Below are 27818 nucleotides of genomic sequence, written 5' to 3'. Positions count from 1 at the left end.
TCCACTGAGCTACACCAGCCAGGGCTACCTGATAGTTTTTTATGAAGTTTGCCTGGGTTTGGTGTTAACTTCTAGTCTCTTCTGTAATAAAAGCCAGGCTTTCCTGGTTGATGAAACTCCTGGGGTAGAGAGGATTTTATGACAATGGAGTTCATTTTGGAAGATGTGTTAGGCAGCATATGCTACCCCAAAATATGAATATAAGAGTTCAGGGCATGCCACCCTAAAATATGCTGTTTTCTTTTTAAGATAAATTGTCCTTGAATTACTATGGCTGAAGTTTTGTTCTCTTCCTACCTCTGAGTACCCACAAAGAGCAAACTGGAATGTCTTTTGAGGACTTTTCTGATTGTTCTGGCCCCTTGAGTGAAGGAAACTATGTGTTTATTGAAAACATAAGCAACAAGAGCACTTGTGTGATGTTCTGAGTACTTTAAGCCTTTAAACTCACGTCATTTTTAGGTAGGATAGATAGTAAACCAAGGCGGAGAAGGGGAGGGTGACATATCTCCCCCACTAATCTAGCCATCCTGAGCCTGGTCCGATAGGATTGCCAGGTGTTCTGAGCATCACAGGAAATACCATGATAACCCAAGAGGAAGGGAGCCCTTGACATTCTGTATGTATCATTTCTAGCATCTGAGAAAGAAAGCCTTTGAAACTGTGTATTCATCTCAAGATCTGGAAGGAGGAAAGAAAAAGTCCATAAAATAACTTTGGTTAATTGCCTGCCTCTGGTCACTATCTGTTTTACAAGGGGGTCCACACTACTCAAAGAACGAGCCCATAAGTAATTTTGGGCAACTGCCTCATCATTCAATTAACTATCTCCTGTCACATACCTGTTTTACAAGATGACCAGATGTGGTCTGGAACAAGATAAATATTTGGGGAAACAGACCCCTACACATGCCTATGTTTAGGTGGTCACGTTCCCCCAGTGGAAAGTGGCACCACTTTTACCTGCCAATCAATATGTAACTACCTCATCCCATCCTGCCAACTATGTAAGTCCTCAGGACAAAGGACTTGTGACCTTGTCTTGTTTTGCCTTGCCCTTTGCCTATACCATTCTCCCCAACCTGAGCAAGGCCCATTCTCTTCCTTGAGAATATATAACTAATAAACTCTTCCTATATACTAATCAGCTTGCTGATCTTTAATTCTTTACTGCATTGACAAGAATTGTGTTTTCCCACAACATCATCATCACATGTGTAAGATATGATAAGTATACTCCTGTTTTAGGGGTGAGGGCACAGAGGCACAGAGATTTTAAATCTAGTAGAAGTGGAATCAAGGCTTTCTGTGACCACTGCCATTTCTCACTATGGCCTTTTTGTTGTGATCCTTATGTAAATAAGACATTATCTCCTGGGGAAAGTAACTCTTTAACAGCCAATATGCAAATATTCAGATGAGCCTTGAATATACACATATATGCATGTATAAACACACACAGGGGGACCCCCTAAAAAACAGAATGATCTTCTGTAGGGCAGCCCCTTTTAGTACAGGCTCCCCCTACTAGGTGAGTGTTCTAGGAAGTCATCTGTATCAGTGTACCAGCTGGCATTGTTGTGAAAGGCTGTATTTGGCTTCAGTGAATTTTTTTTGAAGACTGTTTCAACATGTGTTTGCCCATTTCAAGATGGGTAATTTACCAGCACACCTGCCCACACTGTGCTGGGTGTTCAGTAGTTTTGACCAAAACAGAGTGTCCCCTGTGCACCACCCTGCCTATTCACCTTATCTTGCCCCAACTGACTTATTTTGCTTCCTCAGATTTAAAAAAAGTCCACAAAGGTAAATGTTTTACTAATGTGGAAGGGGTGAAACAAAAAAACAGCAGAAGCACTAAAGAGATCAAAATCAACAAGCTTAAGACTGTTTTGAGCAGTGGAAAAAATGTCTTGATAGGTGTACTGCATAAAATTGAGAGTACTTTGAAGGTGATGGAAGATTATAAATGTAAGAATAAATACACAATTTTTATAATTAAATTCCATTTGGGTGTTCCTTCAAAATTCAATAAATTATTGAACATATTGGGGTGACATTGGTTAACAAAACAGAGAGCATTGTGCCCACAAGACCTCCTTAGGAGACCTTTGTGGTCTCCTAAGACAACCTGATTGGGGGCACTCTCTGAGAAGGGCCCCTATGTTCTCCCAGGTTACATGGGGAGGATGAAGCATTAGATGGCCACATTCTGTTTGGGCTGGTTATAGGCAGGATACACTCCCAGGACAATTGTAGAAAACAGTGAGAGACAGCATGTTGCTGAGATGAAAACATCAACCAGACTTGAGAGGTCAAGAAGAATCACCTGGGTATGTATGGAATCAAGTCAGAGGACTTAGAAAGGTTTAAGAAGATTCTCCACCTTCTATTAAGAACTTTGATTTACACTTCTTTTATTTTTTAACCATGTTGTATGACCCTTGCAAACTAAGCGGCAAGTGAGAAGTGGTACCCATTGTAAAGAATAACTTTGGAATAATTGATTGAAAAACTATGTTCTGTGGTTGCCGGTTTGATTTCTGGTCAGGGCATATACCTAGGTTGCAGGTCAGGTCCCCAGTTGGGACTGTGTGAGAGACAACTGATCAATGTTTCCCTTACACATTTATGTTTCTCTCACTCTTTTTTTCCCTCCCTTCCTCTCTCTCTAAAAACAAATAAATAAAATCTTAAAAAAAAAAAAAAAGAAAAGCTATGTTCTGAGACCTCCACTTCAGTCCTTGGAGATTTCTTCAGTTACTGCTCCTATATGTAGAAGGGAGTAGAGGGACTTGCTTTACAAAAATGTCTAGGGGCATGAGGATTTGTCAGTGGAATGAGTCCACAGTCTAGTTAAATAAAGAAAATCTAAAATATTAGAACAGGCTTTGCTTCAGAATCTGCAGGCAAGAATGCTATGCCTTTCTCTGTCCATTACTAAGAGGGTACTTTCAGCCATGTTTTCATTCAAAAATAAGGGAGAATTATGGGGGTTAGAATAATGGTAATCATGGCATATTTCACATTTTAAACTTTAAATAAATCACCTGGATTTAATTGCAAAATAAAATACTATATTTGTATATAGCCCTCTGATTCTACCTTTAAAAAAAAAAGGTATGTTACACTTCCAAACTCTGATCCTGCTTTGGCTTTAGGAATTTCCATAATGAATCAAAAATACTCAGGGGGTTCCCAAAGAATGTGGATTGCCAGCATAATGCATAACTGCCTGAAGATGTTCAGAATTAATTTAATGGAAAATGGTTACCTTCAGAAAACAAGGGAAGGAATAAATAGGTTTTGACATGAGATATTAGCAGAAGGTTTTATATAGGCGTGGCAATATTGTCTTAGCGCTTTGTTAATAAAAAATTTACAGACACTGTTTATATTATGTTTGTCAGGAAATGATCATATAAATAAAAATAGAACAGTGTGTGGAAAGAATATAAATACTGAACACATTTCATGCTGCATATCAATCAGTTAAGAACAGAATCATGTCCTTGTCTTTTGCTGTTATTTAATGCAAATTCATGAAATGTAGAAGGCATTATACATTTGTTATGTCATTCAATTACATATTAAAAGGTGTTTTTATTTGAGTTGCAACTCATAAATATTGCATTGTCTTGTCTCCTACTTTTCCCTTCAGGTACATTTCCTAGTTAGATGAACAGATGTCTTCTCTGTGAGTCCAATCACGTTGGATATGGTCATTAGCTCTATTCTATTGGCCAGACTCAGCCATTCTTTCCTGAACCTTTCAGACAAAAACTTTTAAGAAATATAATAAAATTCTTCCTTATACTGAATGTCATTAGCAACGTGTCCAGACTTGGGAAACCTATTCTTGTTTTATTATGATTCATTTTGAATAGCAGTTGGACCACACTTTCTTCTATAGTATTAATATTATTTAATTAAGGTTCCAAAACACTCATTTCTTTGTATTATTTTATATTTAGACAAAAAACATGACAAATCAGGGAAAGGCTGCTAAATTATTTCTCAATACAGAAGGAAGGCCTGTAGAGATTTGTTTTCATCAGATTTGGGTGAAATGCACCATCTGTTAGCTAAAGCACTTTTATTACCAAAGCAAGTAAAAATAGAACCTGCTTTATTTTCATCAGCTTTTTGTACCCATGTGACTGTTATCAAAAGGCTTTGGTTAGAAATAAATGACATAGATTTATTCAAGGGTCTTAGGATTTGCAAATTGAAAACATTACCAGATAACACCCAGAGTGTTTTGAAGGAGAAAGAAAAGTTTGAGCCCTGGATGGTGTAGCTCAGTGGATTGAGCACAGGCCTGGGAACCACACAATCACAGTTCAATTCCCAGTCAGGGCACATGCCTGGGTTGCAGGCCAGTTCCCAGCAGGGGACTCACGAGAAGCAACCATACATTGATATTTCTCTCCTTCTCCCCTTCCCCTCTAAAAGATAAATAAATAAAATCTTTAAAAAAAGGAAAGTTTGAGGGTTTTTATAATGAAAAGTACACATTTGAAAAAAGTCAATCCGGCATTCTTAGCCCACAGATTGGCTCAAGATGGAAATCTTCCAGGTGTAGATGTCTGGTGGTCTGGATAATGAAACATTCTAAGCATGACAAGTGGTTATATATAAGAGATATATACATGTCTAGCACATGAGCATTTTTTTCTTAAGTTCCTTAGAGGTTTATATGTGAAAATTAAGTACATCTATGTACTGACATGCAAATTAAAAGTTCAAAGGTTCAAGTTCCTACACTAGTTAAAGCAAGAAAGAATCATTTGCTCATGCCTTAGCCTATTTGATTTTAGTAAGTTAGCAGTTTGAACATGGTAACGCCATTTTACTACTTCTTTCTTTCCCTCACTATATTTCTAACTCTCCAAAATGTATTGTAATTCAAAAGACTTTTTGTGCTGATGACTCTTTAACTTCTTAAACACCAAGCTCCCTTTTTTGTGTGGGCCTGGGCCTTGGGGCAATTGGCACCGATCTGACCACTCAAGGAGTAGCCCTGAGTTTATCTGGTTCTCCTGGTTGGCATGAGGCCACTGCTTTTACTTTCATCTGAATTTTTGTAAAATCAAGAGCAAACTTTACTCTCTTCCTTTTCCCTTTCTATTTCCTTTCTCCCTCCTACCTCTCTCCCCTACTTACTTTGTTTATCCCTGTCCCTCAGGAAAACCAAATACTCTAGGTTCCCAAATATTCCAGGCTCTTATTGCCATTGCACATTTGTTCCATCTTTTTGAGTGTGTTCCCTCAAGTTTTTCCATTGGCTAGTCCTCACCTTTCTGGGCTTCATCTCAACAGTGTCCATCTTTAAAACTATCTCTGTAAAGTACCTCCCTTGACCATGACCAGGTACCCTACCTCTCTGCTCTCAGCACCCTCAGGCTCTGGTCTGTAATGTGGGCCATTATCTGTATTGGCACACTTGTCATGCCCCATTAATCCGTAGTAACTTCCTTCTGAATAAAGACTGGGCCTTTTGTGTTAGTGTTCTCCTCACCCAAAAATAAATTTTAGATGAATGTAAGGATGAATGGATGGATAAATGAATTGTGTTTAGATAGAAATAAAGTATCTTGTTTCTTGGTTCTAGAAATGAAGTACATTAGATAGGCGCACTGCCCTATTGGAGCTTTACAGCTTAATTAGGAAATGTTAACTTATATGGAGCTATGAAAACAGGCAACAGACACTAAGCCCAACCAAAAGGGAGGGAGTGATTAAGTAGTGCAGTAAACAGATCAGTCTCCAGTGGTCAAGAAAGCTTTTGAGGATGAGCTTTTAAGTTCTTTTCTGAGTTCTGTTTCTCTTCATTCTTCTTCCTGATATTACCAGGAAGGACCTAGGGATGAGGAATCAGAAAGACCCCAGGAGAAAAAGTTATATATTTTATGTGCCAAATGTAGCAACTCTAGAATAAGTCTCCTTTACTTCAAATTTTTCTACCACTTATTAACTATATGACCTTAGGCAGGTTACTTAGCCACTTTAAGCAATAGTTTCTATTGTACATCTATCACATGGTGACTAAAACTGAGTTGTTATAAGGAAAAAAGTGAGAGAGAATCTATGTAACATTCTTACCATGGTGGCTGGAAGTACATAGTAAATGCTTAGTAAATACTTGTCATTATTATTGTTGCCACTATTAGAGCCCTTTACCATGAGGCATATCCACATTTTTAACCATAGTTGTTCATTGTGCCTCATGATATAAAGCAAACCCTGTTGTGAAAAATACCTGCAACAAAAATCTTTCTTAATATCTTTATTAGCTTGAACTATATAAAACTTATTTTTACAAACCCAAATTATCAAATATCAGCAATCTTATATAATTCAACTTAATATTTATGTATATTACAGTTTAGAATCTTCTATCTCATCTATAAATCAGAAAGTTTTGAAAAGGAAACATCATACATGAGAAAGTTCATGATCTTATGATCCACTAATTCAAGTAATAGTCTCTATAAACTGTGGTTTGGCAAAGCGATTTGGGCAGTTCACTGGAGCACATCATGAAATATTGAACCGATAAGGCTTTAATGCCCAGATTTCAGTGAGGTAAGTTTCTAGTTTAAATCACAAACACGGTAAATGAACTCAGCCCAATGTTTTCCTGGTTTTCACAATTTACCAAACCCCAAATTTAAGCCCAGCATGGAGAATCCACCTCAATAAATTTATGTGGCACCCATGGTGTACCCTGGGACAACACACTATTAAGATGTAAACACAGAAAATAGGATGAGCCATGTAGGTTAGGTTCGTAATACTGCAGGAATCCATTTGGAAATGGGGATTTTCAGTGGCACTTGATCTGATTCTTAAAGGTGTCGAAGAGTTTCACTGGGGGCATAAAGGAAAGTCACATTCTATTAGATGGGAAAGTAATGAGAAGTAGGGTTAGAGGCAAAAAAGCAAAGGGTATATTGCAAGAGTGAATTCAAAGTAGCTATGACTGACTGCACATATGGTGTGTGAGGAGGAAGATAGGTAAATAAAGTTGTAGGAAGAAGGAGGTATGTTAAATAGCTGGCTATACTCTTCTCCCTTGTCCTATGGCAATGGGGATGGGTCCAAGTGAGATTTTTAACTAAATTTTTGAAGTGGTAAGAATTATTATTGAAGAAGATTGACCTGATGACAGGTTAGGATAGTGAAGTGACTAGCTAGTTAGGGCAACTAGTTGGTAGGAAGGCTTTCAGAGCAGTTCAATGTTAAGTAATAGAACCTGATCTAGGTAGGAACATTGGTCAAGGAAACATCAAGACAGTGAAAAGGAAGATTGGCAGTGCTTGGGAGGAGGTGAGACTTAGGTGGGAATGAGGCAACAGTAAAAAAAATGCTCCAGACCTTCCATCCCAAATGACTGGGGATGGTCATATCGGTATCAATCAGGAAAACTGAGACCAGTCAAGTACTTGCAGCACCATCGGATTTAATCCAGGGCTGCAAACAAAGGAAGAGTTCAAGGTGCAAAATTCAGGGGGCTCTACTAGCTGTCAAGTTGAAGCTAATCTGTAGTCCAGAGTTAGGAGTTTGTTACTGCTGCTGAAGGTGAAGGAGTGATAGGAACTATGGCCCATGTTGCAGCAGCCCTCAGCCTGGAAACTGGTGCCACGCAGGGGACCACAGAACCCAGCCAATTGAGGCTAACCCGACACATCAGAAACCCACATAGTCTCCACCACTGTTGTCTTCTGCTTCTTTCAGCCTTAAAAATGTTGTCAGTACACCCGTTAGCAGAACCTGAAAGCTGACCAACCTTAAAGCTGGAGTCTGAGAAGAGGCAGTTCTCAAGGATTCCTGATGCTTAGCCACCAGAAAGGTTGCCAAGGGCTGGCAAACAGTACTGGGCTGGACAGGGGAGACAGGAGTGGGTAGAGAGTCCAGGGACAATGTCATGACTGGTGATGGCAAGTATGTTGAGTGTGAGGCCCTGGCAGGGCCTCAAGTGGAACATGTCCTGGAAGTTACTGGATTTAGAGGGGTGGATAAACTGCAAAGGGAGAGGGGGGACAAAGGAAGTTTTCACTAGGATAAAGTTGACATCAATTTGCTTGACATCTGATAAATAAGGAGCTCAGAGAGAGAGAGAGAGAGAGAGAGAGAGAGAGATTAATAATAGTTGGCAAAAGAGCAGGATGAGAGCAAAGGTCTAGAAGAGATAGGAAAGGATAAATCCAGGAGTCCAGCAATATTGATGGCAGACAGGGCTCAGGGGCCTCCATGTGTGTAAATTATCTGATTGGCATTGGCATTGAAATGATCATGGATGTTGAATTCCCTCAGAGAATATCGTGACAAAGTAAGGACAACAGAAAAGCATTTCACAGAGTGATAATCAATCAATATATCCAAGTATAAAATCTAGAAATAAGCACCACCACGCACACCATAGTCAACATATTTATTCTTCTGTATTGATGTTTCCTGCCTCAGAGAGCTACACTTATTAACTGCTGTGTGATAATGACAACTTCCTGTGGCAGGCTGTTGTTGCTGTTCATTCTCATCCATAAGAACATTGAAATTTGATTTACTCAACTTCACTAATCAATTTCTTGGTTGTAGAAAAACAGACGTATCATTTTAGAACTCCTATTACAGCCTAATGAGAAAGATAATTAAGACCCAGGGGACCCATGTTCCAACCAGTTACTGCACAAAGGGCCACATCCCTCTCCTTCCCAATCTTGGAGAAGTCTCTGCACTTTAGAATTAGATGTGCTCTTCTTCATTTAGGGCAGGCAGGGATGAGTGGAAGAACATTGAGTGTGCTTCTTACTACTTTTTTTTGACATTTGTGTAGTATAGGTCTATAGTCTACCAGTATTGCAATAAAACCACATGGATCAAAGGAAACCAGACATCTACATAGTTTCTCCTATTTATATGTGGAAGGGGGAAGGACTTCTGACAAATTAATCTGAAAAGCCCAAGGAAGTACAGTTTTAAGATAGAAAATATTTAATGTTGCACTGGCCAGCTGGCCCAGTTGGTTGGAGCATCATCCTGTTCCATACACCAAAAGTTGTGGGTTCAATCCTGGTCAGGGAATATACCAAGGTGGCAGGTTCAGTCCTTGGTTGGGGTGTGTATGGGAGGCAATTGATCGATGTTTCTCTTTCTGTCTCTCTCTGTCTCTCAAATCAATGAACATATTCTCAAGTAAGAATTTTAAAAAAATAGTGTTGCATATATGTGTGTTGTCATGATATTTTCCAGGAGTTTAATAAATGTAGTATGTTATGACTCATTTATACTGATTTTTATTTATACTTTTATACTCATTTTTATGATTCATAAAAATCCTATCACTTGGCAGGTCTTGAGTGTTTATTAATGCTTGGTTTCTATTATGTTTTTCTTTTACAATAAAGCAAAAAACTGCTTTTTTCTGATACTTTTGCTTATCAAAGAAAATTTATTTTTGAAGTCATTTTTAATGTGTACATTCTTTGCCCTTTTCCTTCAAGTGCCCTTATTTCTTTATTTTTGTAACATTGACAATTCAAGTATAAATGGGCACTATTTGGCCTAAAGTTACTGTAATTCCAACATCTATTTCATCGGGAAGGAATGTGCAATAAAAGCACTGTATGAAAGCTTATATTCCATGTGAAACACTTGACAACTGACTTTTATTTAATGTCAGCACTGTGCTTGGGAAATTTTGGAGTTATTGCTACTAGTTTTATCAGAGTAGTTCTTTCATAGTAATAGGTATTCCGATGTGGTTATTCTTTATTCTTTCATGGACACCCAAAGTCAAGGAGGACATGTTCTAAGTACCATAGGAAACCTGGACATCCCAAATCACTGGGAATAAAGGCACATGTACAGGGAACATTGTGGAACAAATGCTCCAACTATGACTGTTACCTATGAGGTGGGGGGCATTACCTAGAGGTCCCAGTCAATATTGTTTGAAATGTAGTTAATAGACAATGAATGTAGCTTTAAATGTATGTAATTTAGTTGTAAGAGCCTTTAACTGGTTTGACTAACAATGATTTAAAATGCTTTTCCTTTGATTAAAATGCCAACACTTGCAGAAAACTAAAATGGAGTGCTCCTACTTTCAATGACATATAGTCTAGTATGTACTCAAGGCATATTTCTCATTAAGAAAACTCATAATAAGCAATTTTAAAATGGGAAACAAAGTCATTACTTATGTTTGAAACTCCCTTTTTACATCCAGCTAAATCCTACTCATTTCTAAAACTTCAGCTCATGTCAACAATTCCAAAGAGTGTCTGTTCTCTTAGCTCTTTTCTTCTGGTACTGATAACACCTCACGGTAATTGTTGGTGTGCTCATCTGTCACACGTGGCAGTTTTTCTTTATTTGGGTTGCTGGTTATAGGACAAAAGCACACAGTAGGTGTTGAATACATAATTATAAAATAAAAGAACAGACCAGTAAGTGAGGGGATAAATGAATGAACTGATAACTGAAGGAATAGTCATCTTACAGAAAATGCTTTTTTAAAATCCTCATCAGAGGATGTGTTTATTGCTTTTATTTGTTTTTAAAATTTCATATTTATTTTTAGAGAGACAGGAATGGAGGGAGAAAGAGAGGAAGAAAAATATCAACATGTGAGAGAAACATGGGTCAGATGCCTCTCACATGCCCCCAACTGGGAATTTGATCCATAACCCAGGCATGTTTCCTGACCAGAAATAGAACCAGCGACCCTTTGGTTTGCAGGCCAGTGCTCAATCCACTGAGCCACACCAGTGAGGGCTGTGTATTAGTTTTAGAGTGAAAAAGAGAGAGAAACATTGATGTGAGAGAGAAACATCAACCAGTTGCCTCTTGTACGTACCCTAACCAGGGATCAAACCCATAACTTAGGTATATACCCTGACTAGGGAATGAACCTACAACTTTTTGGTGTATGGAAGTGGACCCCAATTTTTTGGCATCAGGGACTGGTTTCGTGAAAGACAATTTTTCCACAGACTGGGATAGGGCAGTGGTTTTATAGGCTGCCACCAGATGCTTAATTGTCAGTTGCCACTCACTGATAGGGTTTTGATATGAGTCTGCAAGCAATTGATTTGTTATGATCTCTGTGCAGTCAAACCTCTCTGCTAATGATCTGCATTTGCAACTGATCATCCCTGCCTCAGCTCCACCTCTGAACATCAGTTGTTAGATTCTTATAAGGAGCATGCAGCCTAGATCCCTCGCATGCCCAGTTCACAGTAGGGTTCCTATTCCTGTGAGAATCTAGTGATGATGCTGATTAGACAGGAGGGGTAGAGCTCAGGTGGTAATGTGATCCATAAGGAGTGGCTGTAAATACAGATTAGGCTGTGCTTGCTCGCCCACCCCTCACCTCCTGCTGTGTGGCCTGGTTCCTAACAGGCCAAGGGCCATTACCAGTCCGTGGCCCAGGGGTTGGGGACCCCTGGTGTATGGGATGGGATGATGCTCCAACCAACTGGGCCAACTAGCCAGGGCTAGAAAGTATTTCTTTTAAGTGTTCTACTCCTGGGATTAAAATCAGATTCTTCAAAATATGCTCTTCTGTCTTTTTCTTTTTCTTTTTTTCTTTTTTTAGAACATCGCATATGCCCCACATAAAACAAATTAATATTTAACTTCAGCAAGTTCCATCCACCCAGGGTAAATTGATACCCACTGTGTGAGGTGAGTAATATAAAAATACCTGAGCTACACAATGGCTCTCCTAACCAGATTATGAAGTATATGTAGAACTAAGACATTTACACTAGAAATTGTTTTTATAATACTTAACAGAGCCAAGTAGTATGTAAGTGTTTTGGGAGGACATAAGAATCAGAGTGAGATTCTCATAGGTTAATGTGCAAGAATATGCTTATAGTAAGGCAGTGTTGGTGAGGCAGCTGCGGTGGTGGCTGGCAGGACTGGCCATACCACATTCACATGTGGTGAATAAAAACTGGGAAGAACACCTGAAGAGTGAGCAATCCCAGTCCTAGGCCAGACCAAGCAGCTCAGGATTCCAGCATAGGAAAATAAAGCTTCATAACTTCTGGCTGTAAAAACCAGTGGGAATAAACTGCAGGTCTTTCAGGATAGTCTGTTTAAAGGGACCACCCCTCAGCAGACCCAGAACATGTGCAAACCCATCCATTCTGGGATCCATGACCAGAACAACAGCTAGAGGGGCACCAGTCTTATATGGTAAGTGGGTAAAGTGACTGGAAATGGGGCAAGGGCCAAGCAAGCAGCATTGTTCCCTCTCTGACCCCTCCCCCATATACAGTGCCACAAAGCAGCAAAGCACATTACCCTGCCCCTTAGGTGAGTACCTAAGGCCCCACCCCTTGCAACGTAACAGATATGCCCACACATGTGGTGGATAAAAAGTAGTCAAAGTAGTTCCACCTAATACACAGAAACAAACACAAGGAGGCTGCCAAATTGAAGAGGCAAAGAAATATGGCTCAAATGAAAGAACAGATCAAAACTCCAGAAAAAAACCCAAGTGAGACAGAGATACCCAACCTATCAGAAGCAGAGTTCAAAACAGTGGTGATAAGGATGTTCAGAGAGCTCACTGAGTATGGCAAATGCATAAGGGAAGAAATGAAGGTCACACTAAGTAAAATAAAAGAAAAATCCACAGCAAATCAACAGTGAAGAGAAGGAAGCCAGGGTTCAAATCAACAATTTGGAACATAAGGAAAAAATAAACAGTCAACCAGTACAGAATGGAGAAAGAAGAATTCAAAAAAAATGGGAATATAATAAGAAAACTCTGGGACATCTCCAAAAGTACCAACATCTGGATCATAGGGATGCCAGAAGGAGAAGAGGAAGAACAAGAAATTGAAAACTTATTTGAAAAAATAATGAAAGAAAACTTTCCTAATTTAGCAAAGGAAATACACATACAAACCAGGAAGCACAGAGTCTCAAACAAGTTGGATCCAAAGAGGGCCACACCAATGCACAGCATAATTAAAATGCCAAAAATTAAAGCCGAAGACAGAATCTTAAAAGCAGCAAGAGAAAAGAAGAGAGTTATCTACAAAGGAGTTCCCATACAACTGTCAGTTGATTTCTCAAAAGAAACTTTGCTGGCAAGAAGGGACTGGCAAGAAGTATTCAAAGTAATGAAAAGCAAGCAGGGGCCTACAACCAAGATTATTCTATCCAGCAAAGCTATCATTTTGAATGGAAGGGCAGATAAAGTGCTTCCCAGACAAGGTAAAGCTGAAGAAGTTTATCATCACCAAGCCCTTAATATATGTAATGTTTAAAGGACTTATTTAAGAAAAATAAGAAGATGAAAACTATGAACAGTAAAACCACAACTATTAATAACTAATTCTAAAAAAAAACCCTAAGCAAACAACTAGAACAGAAATGGAATCATAGAAATGGAATGGAGATAATCTAGAGGGTTGTCAGTGGGGAAGGGGTAGGGGGAAAATGAGGGAAAAGGCATAGGGAAAAAGAAGCATAAATGGTAGGTACAAAATAGAGAGGGGAAGGTTAAGAACAGTATAGGAAAGGGAGGAGCCAAAGAACTTATATGCGTGATGTATGGACACAAACTAAGGGGAGGATTGCTGGAGGGAAGTGGGCTATCAGGCGGAGGGGGGCAAAGGGACAACTGTAATAGCATAATCAGTAAAATATACTAAAAGTTTTTTTAAAGAGTATGCTTATAAAAAGCACAGGTTCCTGCCTCCCTCCCAGAGATTCAGGAAGACATAGGAATCTGAACTTTTAATCAGAACCCTCAGTGATTTCCCACAAGTGTTTTAGGGAAAACACCTCTCAGTGGACTAAGGAAAGATTCCTATGGGTCAGACTTATCAGGAAAACAGGAGATTGGAGTTGGGATGAAAACTGAAGGATGCATGATAGTTGGACAGCAGGTAGGAAAGGGAAGAAATCTCATTTTTTTAGGGTAAGGGGCAGGAATGTCTCTATGCAAATACAAGATGATCATGGTGGCTGACAAAATATACTTTCATGACACCCCAAAGTAAGGTATTTTATGCTGATGATTCCTCTTGAGGGTCTTTTGTTGTTGTTTGCTTTAAAAAAAATTCACCTGAAGATATGCTTGCTGATGTGAGATGGAGGGAGAGAGAGAAAAAAACATTGACTGAGCCTCCTGTACACACCCTGACCCAGGATCAAACCTGCAACCTAGATATGTGCCCTGATGGAAGATTGAGCCCTCAGACTTTTGGTGTTTGGGCCAATGATCCAACCAACTGAACAACCCAACCAGGGTTTGTGTTTACTCTAACATAGAAGCATATTTTAAATGGACTTTTTTTAACCTATTTTCAGTTTACCCATTAAATATTGAGAAGTTTATATATTTCAAAGTTTCTAAAAATCACATATGTGTATTATTGCCGTATCTTGAGTCATGATGATATTTTTAAACAATGACTATTGGGTAACAAGTGAAATGTTAAATGAGAAACCACACCTTCCACTTTCTTTGTCAGTGCAACTTGGAAGGTTACAAAAGTTTTGTGGATGTACAAGCTTTTCCATTTTTATAGACATTTGTTATAAAATAGGCTTCGTCAAAAGCATGTCTATTAACTGTCATGCTGAAGGCCTGATAGTGTGTTCTTCAAAGCAAAACAGCCTTTGAAGGTGCTTATTTGAAGATTCCTTGATCACAGGGGATACATTCATGGACAATTCAGAGAGCTCAAAGTGAATAATTACATAAACTGGCGGTCATTTTGCCATGTGTGAAAGAAGGGTGACAATCAATATCTAGCTGGGAGGTGAGACAAGAGTCTCAGTGACAGCTCAGACACACAGCAGAGCTGTGTGACACTTAGTGAAAAAGGGCTGTCAAGACCAGCACTTGCTTGGCTTTCTTGAGTTTCCGTGCTCAGTCACCCAGAGATAACTGTGTGATCAGGTAAGGAGGGCAGGCCATCACTGAGAGGGAGTCTGCATGTGTCCTCATTCTGACAATGCAGACCTGGAAGACATTGTATTAGCACCAATATCTCTTTTCTTCTTCTTGCTAGGTGCCAAGAAGACTAAATTTACCAGCTACCTTTGCACTTAATTAGACCATATGACTAGTTCTAGCCAGTGGCCTTCAAACCAGAGTGACAGTTCTGGACTGAGGCAATGAAAATCCCTACAAAATTCCAAAATTCTTCAGTTTCTGAGACAGTGTGGAAAGCCTCATACTGGAGGGCAGTGGGTACAGCCTGAATACTTCAGTTATTTCATTGACAGGAAGATCGTAATAATTATAACCCAACCAAGGCAATTTTTGGAGTGAAAAGGGTGCTATTAATAATCATGGCAGGACAATACACATAAACTGGACTTTCCTAGGAAGCCAGGATAAAACCACCTTACCCATGGATGGCAATTGACTGCTGAGGTGCAGTTATATTTAAAGTCACTGAGATGTTGGGGTTCCTTTACACCTCAGTGTACCCTACCCTATCATGACTAATACAGTAGGTTATCCTCCCAACCAGTTGTCTGAAAATCAGAGAAAGGCATACTTATCTTTTTTGTGTTTTCAGAAAAGCCAGAGAAGGTGGTGCCATCATAAAATGTTAAGTTGATTGGCTGATGCTCCCAAGAAGCCTATTTCCTGCCCTGCTCACATACCACCCAAAGATCTGCAATTCCAAAGACTTGTCTTCTGAAAGAACTACTTTTAAAGCCATAATAAAAATAAGTACCAACTTATATAATGTTTTACTTTCTATATCATCACATCCTCATAACACCTTGCTGAAGTAAATGGAATTGGCATGATATAAGGAGACTGAAGCTTAAAGAGTGTAAGTGATTCATCCCAAGTTACATAGCTGCTAAGAATGTTGCCACCCTGACCCACCTGAGCCTGTTTAGGGAGTACAAGGGACTGAGACACACTCTACTGTGGCCAGAGTTGAGGCTGGGAGAGGACTTAGTGACACTGCTTCTCTGGATGTGCTGTGTCTACAATATCTGCTGAAGAGAAGCCACTGTGAAATATTGAGGATAAAATGACACAAGAAGCATGTGAATTAAGGAGCAGATCTTAGGCCCTGGTGGCATCAATGATAGTACAGAGTCTAGTTTTATGGATTCGTAATTCATTTCTTTGTCACTATTGCACGTCTTTGTTTAGGAAATATAGTTTAATTGTGAATATGGCCAATTAGATTTTTTGCTCTTTTCCCATACCTCCCCCCACATGCACATACAATAGTGACAGATTAATGCCAGCTACTTACTGTGCTACTTTGAACATTATTGAGACCTGGTGTGACTATTGATTTGACCTCTCCAAGCTTTAATGATTAAATACTTGTCAAGTCCAAAAATAAAAATCTTTAAGACTTGGCAAATGAGAATCTAATTCAAGATGAGTTTGCCAATGACAGTCAAGTATATTTTATGTAATTCTTAATTTTCTTAAAGCATGACAATAGAGTGTGGTCTGTTTAGTGTATCTAGAGGGTTACAACCATCTGATGAGGAGCCAGTTACAGCTGTGGAAAAAACACATGACATAACTTATCTGAAACATATGGTGAACTTTATTTTGAGTACCTAACATCATTATCTTGCTAAATTTAAACTTTAAAAAGCATGATTCATAGTAAGAAAGAAATCTTGATTATTCAGTTTCCACTTTATTTTTACTTGAACAAGGTAAAATTATAAAATTCTATTTAAAATAATGGGAAAATGAGGCTCCAAGTAGTAACATCAGTTTTCTAGAACAGAACAGCATTTAGTTAAAATTTAATGTGTATTCTTATGATATATTTAAATTTTAAAAACTTTTTTCATCAACAGTGGTAAATAGGAATTAATATTAAGGATCATTAATAAACTGAGTCTTCAAAGTTTACCCAGCCTTTGATATGAACTATGAAGATCTATTCCCCAAATAATATATTTATATTGAAAATAGTTGTCTTGGAAATTTAAAGGTTTTTTTTTTTTTAGTAATATTAGACTCAAGGAACATTTGTGGTTCAGACTATGCAAGAAAATAAAATTTAAAAAAATAACTGAAGTTGGTTTTATTTGTGGAAATTTAGTTGTCTGAAGAATTCTATCCAGACACATTACAATGATAGATTTAGAAGTTAAGTAGATGAGCTCAGGAGACTGAGCACGGGTGCTTACATTAACTGTTAACTATTTTATTTTAATAAAATTAATAATCACATTAATTAATAACTAGTCAGTCATTCATTTAAAAACCTGACTCTGTTGAGGGAAGTAACCCATTTTGTGAGCATCTCACTGATTCTTGGGATATAGTGCCAGCTCTGCCTTCAGAGTGTTAACCAGGATAGTGAGAGCTAATGAGGTGTACCTCTCCTTTCTGGCAGTCACCTGTGCGCATGAAACTCTCTCTCTCTCTCTCTCTTTCTCTCGCCCTCTCAACTCTAAACACTTGAATCCATAAATGAAATTATGTTTTATGTCATTGTTGTGCAAAAGACACCTGAGATTTGCTTATTAGCATTCAGGGGATTCCTTCAACTCCATGTGGAAAGTGGGATTTCTCTGAATGTACCTTTTGCTTCCTGGCCTGCTCTAATTTCAACTCTGGGCAGTGAGCTCCCCATGCAGGATCAGCACATGTGCATCTCTGCGAAAATTTATGTTGCTTTCTCCTCAAATTTAGATGGCCTTGGAGTGAATATAACGCAATAATTCAAATTGCTCTAGCACCTTTCGATCTGTTTATGAATGGTGTGGCATCCCCCTGAGTGAATTAGAGCCCTGTAGTTTCTGGGCAATGGTATTATTCTTGCAAAATTTGTGCTGAATTAAAAATATATATCATCTAGGAAAGAAATAAGAAATTCCAGCCCTTCAACATTTATCCAGAGTGACTTTCAGTTTCAGTGCAGTTTTCAGTTATCTTCACTGTAGATTTACTGCTCCTCACTATTGCGGCCAGGATCAGCAGAGATTGAGTGAAGAACAGCAAAGTCACAGCCAGTTTAGGGATTGTCCCTGCTTACATGCTTGGATGTGCTAGCTTCTAAGTGAGCAAACCCTCATTTTCTAAGAAAACAAGTTGGTACAGTTAGGTGGAATCCAGTTCTAAGCCAGCAAAGTTTCCACATGAAAAATTTCCTCTCGAGCTTGAAAACTAGTCAGCTTTTCTTTTCACTCGCAGCCTTGAGGAAAGCTATGCACTACAATTAAGATGGGGAGGCAGGATGGGTTGTTGAGGAAGCAATGGAAGGACAATGTGAAAAATAAATTTAAAAGCAAATGATATGGGAATATGGGAGGCCATATCATTTAAGATAATTCTCCTCTCCCTCAGCAGAAGAGCAGTGGGCTATCTTGACAGAGATTAGTCTGCCAGGAGTCTGGTGGTAGTAGAGGGTGTCCAAGCTAGATATTGGATCTAGAACCCTGTAGCCCCATTAGGATATTGTTCTAACCATCTAAGCTAATTAGCTTCAGATGAAGCATGTGTACTATATATTTGATGTGACAAAAAGAAGTGAAGAGTTGTTTCTGGAAGATATTTGGTTTTTTTTGACTAATGACTGGGAGCCTTGTATCATAGCACCACATGTCACAGCTCAAGGCTTAGCCCTTCTGGTCTGTTGGAACATTTCATGGGTCATTTCTTCTCTCTGGTCATGTAGGTCTGTGGGGAAATGGAAATGTAAGGAGCTAAGGAATGAAAGAGGGGAAAAAGGCTTTCAGGTTCATTTATTCACTCAAAAGAATTTATTGAGCACCTACCCAGTAACAAAAGCTATGCTTACGTGCTAGACATAAAATAGTCAAGACAGAATCAATGACATCAGGGAAGTTAGAGATCATTGATAAGGTGCTACGATGCTATGATGGGAAAGAACTAAGAGTGTTAACAAAGCAACCACAAAGGGAGGGTTTCTCCCTTAGGGAAGGAAGAAGTCAAGTCTTGGCTAGCTTTTTTCTATGGTATTTGGGTGCAGTGGCAAGTGCCCTAAGGGCAGTGCATATTTTTCCATAAATGACTAACATTAAATGCTTCAACAGGTATTTATTTGGGCTCTAGGTTATAATAAAAGCTATAGTAGAGATGACAGATGTCAAAATATATTCACTGTGTGTGAACCTACTTTGGGTTTAAAGGAAACTTAATCTAACTGAGAGAAAAGATTAATTCAAGTACACTACATTTTCGAGTAATAATCTATTGGTCAGGATGTTGGCAGATAATAACAGTAATGGCAGAAAATGTCGATATATAGCTAAGTAAACACTAACATGATTTAAATGTTTGCTTGCATGTTGTGGCACAGGAGAGAAAGACTAAGAGTTTCAGAGTCAAATATTGGTTCCAATATAACTCATACCATTATGGCAAGTATGACTTTGAATGAGTTCCTTATTCTCATGGAGCTTCAATTTCTTCAATTTTAATTAATAAATTAATGAATGAATGAATATGTGAAAATAAAAAAATTAAAGTGAAGATAGTAGACTTCCATCCAAGATGGAGGCATAGGTAGACACACTGTGCCTCCTCGCAGAACCAAAATATGGACAACAACAATTTAGAAACAAAAAACCACCAGTACAAACAGAAAATTGAACTGTATGGAAGTCTGACAACCAAGGAGTTAAGGTGGACACATTCATCCAGACAAGTAGGAGGGGTGGAGTCAGTCAGCCTGGAGAAGAGGGATCACAGCAAAAAGAGCAGTAGCTGGCAGACCCTGGTTGAGCAGGGCAGCAGTGGGCAGACCCAGTGAGGGGGCAGATTGTTGAGGGGTGTAGTACACAAGGTGGCTGGTAGACCAGCAGTCCCACATTTCCATTCATATAAACCAGATAAAACTGGGAAGCAAGATGGACTGCACAACCCAAGGTCTCAGTGCAGGGAAGTAAAGCCTCAAAACACCAATTGAAAACACCTGTGGGAGTTTACGTGCCAGGAGGAACTTCCAGCCTCACAGGAGAGTTTGTTGGAGAGACCCACAGGGTCCTAGAATGTACACAAGTCCATCCACATGAGAATCAGCACCAGAAGGGCCCAATTTGCCTGTGGGAAGCAGGGGAAGTAACTGAAATCTGGCAGAGAGCAGAGCAAGTGCCATTGTTCCCTCTCAGAATCCTGCCCCACATACTGTGTCACAACCCAGCAACTGGATGGCCCCACCCTGGTGAACACCTAAGGCTCTGCCCCTTACTATGTAACAGGCAGTCAAGACAAAAAAAAAAAAATGACCCAAACAAAACAATAGCTCAAAGCACCAGAAAAAATACAACTAAATAATGAAGAGATAGCCAACCTATCAGATGCACAGTTCAAAACACTGGTGATTAGGATGTTCACAGAATTGGTTGAATTTGGTCACAAGTTAGATGAAAGAATGAAGGCTATGCTAAGTGAAATAAAGAAAAATGTACAGGGAACCAATAGTGGTGGGAAGAAATTGGGGACTCAAATCAATGGAGTGGAACAGAAGGAAGAAAGAAACATCCAATCAGAAGAGAATGAGGAAACAAGAATTCAAAAAAATGAGAAGAGGCTTAGGAACCTCCAGGACATCTTTAAACATTCCAACATCTGAATAATAAAGGTACCTGAAAGAGAAAAGGAAGGATAACGAGTGGAAAAGGTATTTTAACAAATAATAAAGGAGAACTTCCCCAATCTGGCAAAGGAAATAGACTTCCAGGAAGTCCAGGAAGCTCAGAGAGTTCCAAAGAAGGTGTTCCCAAGGAGGAACACACCAAAGTACATCACAATTACATTAGCCAAGATTAAAACTAAGGAGAGAGTCCTAGGAACAGCAAGAGACAAGGAGGCAGTTACCTACAAAGGAATTCCCGTAAGACTGTCGGTTGATTTCTCAAAAGAGACCTTACTGGCAAGAAGGGGCTGGAAAGAAGTATTCCAAGTCATGAAAGGCAAGGACCTACATCCAAGATTACTCTATCCAGCAAAGCTTTCAATTAGAATGCAAGGGCAGATTAAGTGCTTCTCAGATAAGGTCAAGTTAAAGGAGCTCATCATCACCAAGCCTTATTATATGAAATGTTAAAGGGACTTAGCTAAGAAAAAGAAGATAAAAAAATGTACAGTAAAATGGCAGCAAACTCACATTTATTAACAACTACACCTAAAACAAAAAACAAAAATAAACTAAGCAAACAACTAGAACAGGAACAGAATCACAGAAATGGAGATCATATGGAGGGTTAGCAATGAGGGAGTGGGAGGAGGGGGGGAGAATGTACAGAGAAAAAGTAGCATAGATGGTAGGTAGAAAATAGATAGGGGGAGGGTAAGAATAGTATGGGAAATGTAGAAGCTAAAGAACTTATGACACATGGATATGAACTAAAGTGGGGGAATGTGGGTGGGAGAGGGTGTGCAGAGTGAAGGGGAGTGAAGGGGGAAATGGGATAACTGTAATAGTATAATCAATAAAATACATATATTTTTAAAATGCAAATAGTAGTACTCTGTGGACTTTTAGGCATTAAGTCAGACAGTTCTTGCCATACAGTGGTTGTAACAAAGTAATATATAAATACATATGTGTATATGTATTCAAGATCTATGTGATTTTCCATTTTGTCATTCTGAATACTAGAGCTTTTCTCAAGTTTTCCCTAGGAATTGAAAGACAATGAATGAAGAAATACTCAACTTCTCTTATAAAGGATTAAATAAGGCCTTGTGAACATGCTTTTGTTTTAAATTAAGGTTACCCAGATTCATACATTCTCCCTCTTTTAATATATGAAAGGCTAAGCAAGTCTAGATGACCCAAACTATAGAACTTTCCCAGTGTGTGGGGGAAATACATCAATTTACCATCATAAATGGCATTAATGAACTCAGGCAAGTGATTGGAGTTGGAAAGAAGCCAGGCATGATATTTGAGGAGAAGTGAGAAGGCACTGCTTTTCTAGTGCAGGAGAGAGCTAGAAAAACAGTTGGAGAGAAACAGTGGAGTGAAACTGGTACTTTAGATGGTGGATTATATGGAGGATAGATGGGTCCTTACAGATATGCTTCTCACTTAAGATTCTAGCAAAACACAAAGCCTTTATATGTATGTCTGCACATTAAATGGGTATGGCCATGCCCACTTGGTGGTCCACTATGCTTATGCATAATAGAATGGAGGCCCTGGGTTTTAATAGAATGAGGGCCCTGCCCTCAGCTTTTGTGTGGTTTAGAAGCTGAGTGGAGAGCCAGTGGGCCTACTTTGGGGTCTGCTGTGGCACAGCGAAGGCACCCTTACAGGAGTGTCTGGAAACAGACTGCCCTATCAGTGTGCCTGGCAGAAGTGGCACCCAAGATTCAGGCCACAGCAGTGGCTAAGGTGAAGATTAGTCAGAGTGCTAGATGTTCCACTAAGCTTTGACCAAGCAGAACAGACAGACTGGGAATGACCTCAGGACCTTCAGACATAGAACAAAAAAGGCTAGTAACAAACCTTGGATCAAGGACTTCTGTCCAGATAGGAAATGACACCATACCCAAGCCTCCCTACTTACTCATCAAAGATACACCCAACCAGATCTGCATACACCTGATGAGAAACAGTCTACCACTCTTGTACTGAGAGGTTTAACATTTTTGTCCAAGAGATAAACATTTGGTCCATGTGAAGAAAAACTTGGTCAATAATTTGTTATAAAAAATTTAAAGTTGATCAAATTTTACAGTGAACACCATATGTCCAACAACTGGATTCAACTGCTCATATTTACTATACTTTCTTTACTACTTATCTAGCCATCTAGCCATCTGTCTCATCATCTATAAATTTAGTTTTTGATGTGTTTCAAAGTTGCAGGCATTAATACAGTTTTCAGATTGTATTCCCAAATTGTGTATATACTTTGTATTCCCAAATTGTGTATATACTTGAGCATTTATGTCATTAATTGAAGTTCTTTTTCGTCATTATCTTTATTTATTTATTTATTTATTTATTTATTTATTTATTTAAAAAATTTTAATTCATTTGTCGTTAAAGGGAAAGGGAAGGAGAGAGGGAGATAAATATCAATGTATGGTTGCCTTTCGTGCATCCCCTGCTGGGAACTGGCCTGCAACCCAGGCATGTGCCCTGACTGGGAATTGAACTATGATCCCTTAGTTCTCATTAACTGAAGCTCTTTTACAGTTTACAGAAAGAGAGAGAGAGAGAGAGAGGAGGGAGGGAGGAAGGGAGGGGAAGAAAGGGGAGGGAAGATCAATCTGGCATCATCAGGCCCTGAATGGTTAGGTAGTTTTCTACCCTGAGAGGATTCTGGAAACTACTATCTTTTAATATTTTCTTCCAGAAAGATCTTCCTTTGGTGACTAGGGAGACCCTCTCTGTGAGACACTGGATACAGTTCCAATGACAAGTACCACAGTGATCTGTATTTCAAAAGGGGGTGCATGACAACAGTGGACCCCATGGGGAGAATTTTGGTGCAAAGCCTCACTAATCCTGCTCTTGAATGGTTTTTATTTTTTTAATTTAATTTTCAATTTTCCTGACTTCAAGTTAGTGCACTTTTTAAACAAAACTATGTTTGGGGTTTGTTTTGCTTAACCCAAATGAAATACTATAAGAATTTATCAATTAAATGATATATACCTTAAAACATGGAATCTATTTGTAATAAAATAAAATAACTATATTTATACCTTATATTGCCTGAAATATACTGTTTGCATATGACTTTGGTTTATTTTTTCTGACTTGTGTATGTCGTAACTTTCTAAAAAGTTTATTTAATATGTATTAGAAATTATATTTCACTAAGTATAACTTTGGCCTATAAATTTTTAGTTATAACAGCTATTTTCGCAGTGTTTAGGGAAGAAAGGATGTAGACTCAAGTTGGACAATAGGGAAAAAAGGGCAGGAAGACATTAATAAGGTCGCTATTTAATGGTAAATGGCACTAATCGGCAATGTAAAGAAACCAAAAAACTCCGCTGTCCACGCATCACTGGAGTAAGGAATTGACTGATTTTTAGTCACATTTGGAAAACGGAGGATGGAATTATTTTGTGTGCACATTGCTAATGCAAACCATATACTTAAGCTATCAAGATAATGAAGTAAAATGTTATGGGGCAGTCAGATGACAATAGATATGGATGATGCTTCACAGTCTTTGGTTTTCTGCAAAAATAGAGAAATTTGCTAAATGAGGATTTTGTTTTTAAAAGCTGTCATCAGGGAATAAAAAATGGCATAGCTTCATCAGGTTCAAAGTATTTTATCTGTGCACAGATTCATAGAGGTTATGAAAAAATGAGACAACTTAATTTTCTACCAAGTGTTGGGACCAATCCGTGTAACTCTGTTCTAAACTGTAGCTTGAAAATGTAATTGACTTTAATCATAATTAATTTATTAATCACAGTAGACTAGTGGGAATATGGGCTGTTTGATATTCTGTTTTAACAATTTTCTTTTCACTCCCACTTTTTTTTCCTGAAATAAAAAGCCAAGAAAAATTGGGGAAAGGTGAATAGAATTTTTTCTTTTTGATCCAGCAACTTGTGCATAGAACTTTGAATTATGCAGAAGAGATAATTCAGCAAGATATGCATTGCCACAGAACTGTACTTTAACTGATTTTGTTAAAGGCAAGGTTTTAACTTTAACTGAGTTCTAACTGGGGGCCACCTTTATGCTAAATGTCTATAAATGAATGAAACAAGGATTGAAATAAGAAAGAACTCTAGTCTCTGTGCTAGGGTGGGAAGAGTAATATTTAGAAAACCAGAGGTTAGTTCCTGATGTGTGTACATGGGCTGAGAGAAATTGGGCAAGTCATCACCGTTTTCTTTATTTGTTTATGATAGATGTGCATACATCAAGGAAAGTTCACTACCACTCAAGAGATTGTTTCTGTTTATATACAATGACATAGAGGATTAGAAATTGGCTCTGATCAGTTTTGAGTTCAGAATTTGTGACTTTATTACACCCATTTCCCCCCCCAAACTTAGTTTGTCTCTTCCACCAGATATTAAGTTCTCCTCAGGTCAGAAACAATATTGTTGCCTTGTTGGGCTCAGCATACAATAAGTGTTCATCAAGATAACTTCTAATTAGTAGTTAAGACTCTTCTTCATTTAAAATCATTTCCCTGCTTGTAAATAAAGCCTTGTGTATAGCAGCTACTACTGTTTTTACAGTCAGCAAAAATGGTTTAATTCTAACTCATATTCAACTAGCTATAATCCTGTAAGTCATTTAACCTATTTTCTCAGATTTCCCATCTACCACATAGATATAAGGATGTTTTTTAAAGTACATCATAATGATGAATAGATGAGATAATTCTTTTTTAAAAAAAGATTTTATGTGTTTATTTTTAGAGAGAAGGGAAGGGAGGGAGAAGAAGAGAAACATCAGTGTGTGGTTGACCCTCATGTGCCCCCTATTGGGGACCTGGCCTGAAGCCCAGGCGTGTGCCCTGACTGGGAATATAATGCAGACCATTGGTTTGCAGTCTCACACTCAGTCTACTGAGCCATACCAGCCAAGGCTAGATGAGAGAATTCTTTGACAAGTTAAAAGCACTATTTAATTTTGAGTTACTATTATTAATAACATAAGATTTGTGAAAATATAAGAAACACATTTTGCTTTCCTGGCTGGACACATGAAAAGCTAGATTGTATAAATATGTTGTCATAGAGCATTCTCTGAACACTCATAATTGGAGTCCACCATTTTATTGAAATCCTGAATGGGTCTGTGCTATCTTCTTTGAAGGCAGAATATCACCAATTATAGTCATGATTTGGAGTGGACTAGTTCAGCTGCAGTTTCCTCTCTCTGCTGCTAAGTAGTTATATGATATATTAGAAAGGTTGGCATTTTGAACTATGCTACCTTTGTTACAGTGATGGTCTTACCACTTCAGGGAATTCATGGGCCTCCCAGAACCCTTAATTTGTCATCCTAGAAGCCCTGAGCAAGAGAGAGAAGCTGAATCAGCATGCTTGTTGCCTTAAACTTGTATCATGCTGAGCCACCAAAATACATCCTTCAGGATGAGACTGGAAAAGACAACCAACTCAGATTCTGGGCAAACGAACACCGTGTTCAGTGCAGTAGTGCAAGGGTTCTGCTATCAGAGTTCAGGTTCCTGAAACCTCATGGATAAGGTTAAGGACAAGGTCACTCAAACAGTTTGCAAACATGGTTTGAGTACATATAGCCAATGCCTGACAAAGAGTAAATACTTAATACCTTTAAAAATAAATTAACAAAATATTCATATTCAATAATGGGTATTAAATACTGTCTCATAAATCATTGAGGGAGACATGTAAGAAAATATGACATGATTCTATATCATATATCTTAATTTACTTCATAAGACAAGATAAGCATATATGAAATACTTGAGCATTTAAAGTGGGGAATTTTTAAGTGAGAGAATGAATGATTTAAATAGGTCTCCAACCTTTTGACATCTCTGGGCCACACTGCAAGAAGAGTTGTCTTGGGCCCCACATTAAATACATTGTGGTACATAACCACACAAAAAATATCATAATGTTTTAAGTAAATTTACAGTTTTGTGTTGGGCTGCATTCATAGCCAACCTGAGTGTAGGTTGGACACCCCTGATAAGGCTGTTAAGAATTCAAAGATTGGGGGGGACCACTGAGAAAGTTTCTTAGGAAGTAAAATCTGAGCTGGATTTTGAAAGATGGATGAGATTTGAGAATATAAAAGGGTGTTGGCATTCCAAGCAGTGATAACAGCACGGACAATTTCTAGAAATGGAAATAGGTGTGTTTGTTTACTCTTTACTTCTGGGCAATGTAGGGATTGGGAGTGGGCATTGGTGGTGCATATTTAAAACAAAATAGGATTATAACATACATTATCTGTCATAACATAACTATAGAAATACTCACAAATGTGTTTTAAGGTGCATGCGTAAAGTATTGTTCAGAATAGCAAACATTTTGAAGTATTTAAATTCTGTCAGTAGGGGAATGGTTAAGTAATTTATGGTACAGTCACATCATGAAATACCAGGAAACTATTGAAAAAAATAAAGGAGACCTTTGAGTGCTGATGTAGACCACGATAGAATAGTATATTAATGGTGAAAATGCATTTATGTAGTATTTGTCAACTTTGAAAATTGAGTTTAAAAAATCAAAGGGGTACTTCAGGTTGATTAATGTGGTAACATTGTATCAAATTAAAAGGGAGCAATTGAAAAGGAAGAGAGTATTGGGAGACATTTGTATGAGTACTGATAACAGGAGGCCACAGATAGGGACCTGAATGGTAGAGAGAGAGAACCCGGGGGCATTCTGAAGAATGATTTTAAAGAGTCTTGATATAGGGGATGGATGCAATAGAAGAGAAAGGAGATTTTGGGGGTTTAAGCTTAGGAAACAGACTCATATTAATAGGAAAACTTCTTTGAAGAATTTTATTTATTTATTTATTTATTTATTTATTTATTTATTTATTTTAGGATGGAAGAAACAGTACGAAATCTATTACAGACTCAAGCACCTCCAGAGCAGAAAAAAGAAGAAACTGTTAATATAATGGTCTATCAGGTACACCATATTTCTTACTTTTTGGCCACTGGTCAGCTTGTTTTTCTCATATCTCTCTAGCTGTGTCCTCCCTAACTCAGCTGTAAATAAACAAGTATAGGCCAGACCCCAGTGCTAGGATCCATAGAGTTACCTCTGTCTGAGAAATCATGTACATATTTATTTAACTCATTCATTTTTGTTGAGCTCCTACTGTGAAACAGATGGTAGAGTTTGTTGTAAGAAAATGTAA

The 27818-nt window shown here is 38.3% G+C and overlaps 1 protein-coding gene across 1 annotated transcript in view; it reads left to right on the top strand.

Annotated features, from left to right (window-relative positions):
- The window catches only part of NCKAP5 (NCK associated protein 5), a gene marked incomplete at its 3' end in the record, with an annotated part of 675845 nt that overhangs the window by 624650 nt on the left and 23377 nt on the right, over positions 1 to 27818 (top strand). Inside the window, exon 6 of the mRNA XM_037029247.1 lies at positions 27499 to 27586. Within this exon, the coding sequence (XP_036885142.1) occupies positions 27499 to 27586 (88 nt within the window). The remainder of the gene's footprint in view (positions 1 to 27498; positions 27587 to 27818) is intronic.

Source organism: Sturnira hondurensis, unplaced genomic scaffold (genome assembly GCF_014824575.4).
Source record: "Sturnira hondurensis isolate 20B ecotype Veracruz unplaced genomic scaffold, ASM1482457v3 Scaffold0000256, whole genome shotgun sequence".
NCBI lineage: Eukaryota > Metazoa > Chordata > Mammalia > Chiroptera > Phyllostomidae > Sturnira > Sturnira hondurensis.
Note: the sequence above shows the minus strand (reverse complement) of the source record. Positions and strands in the feature narration are given on the sequence as shown.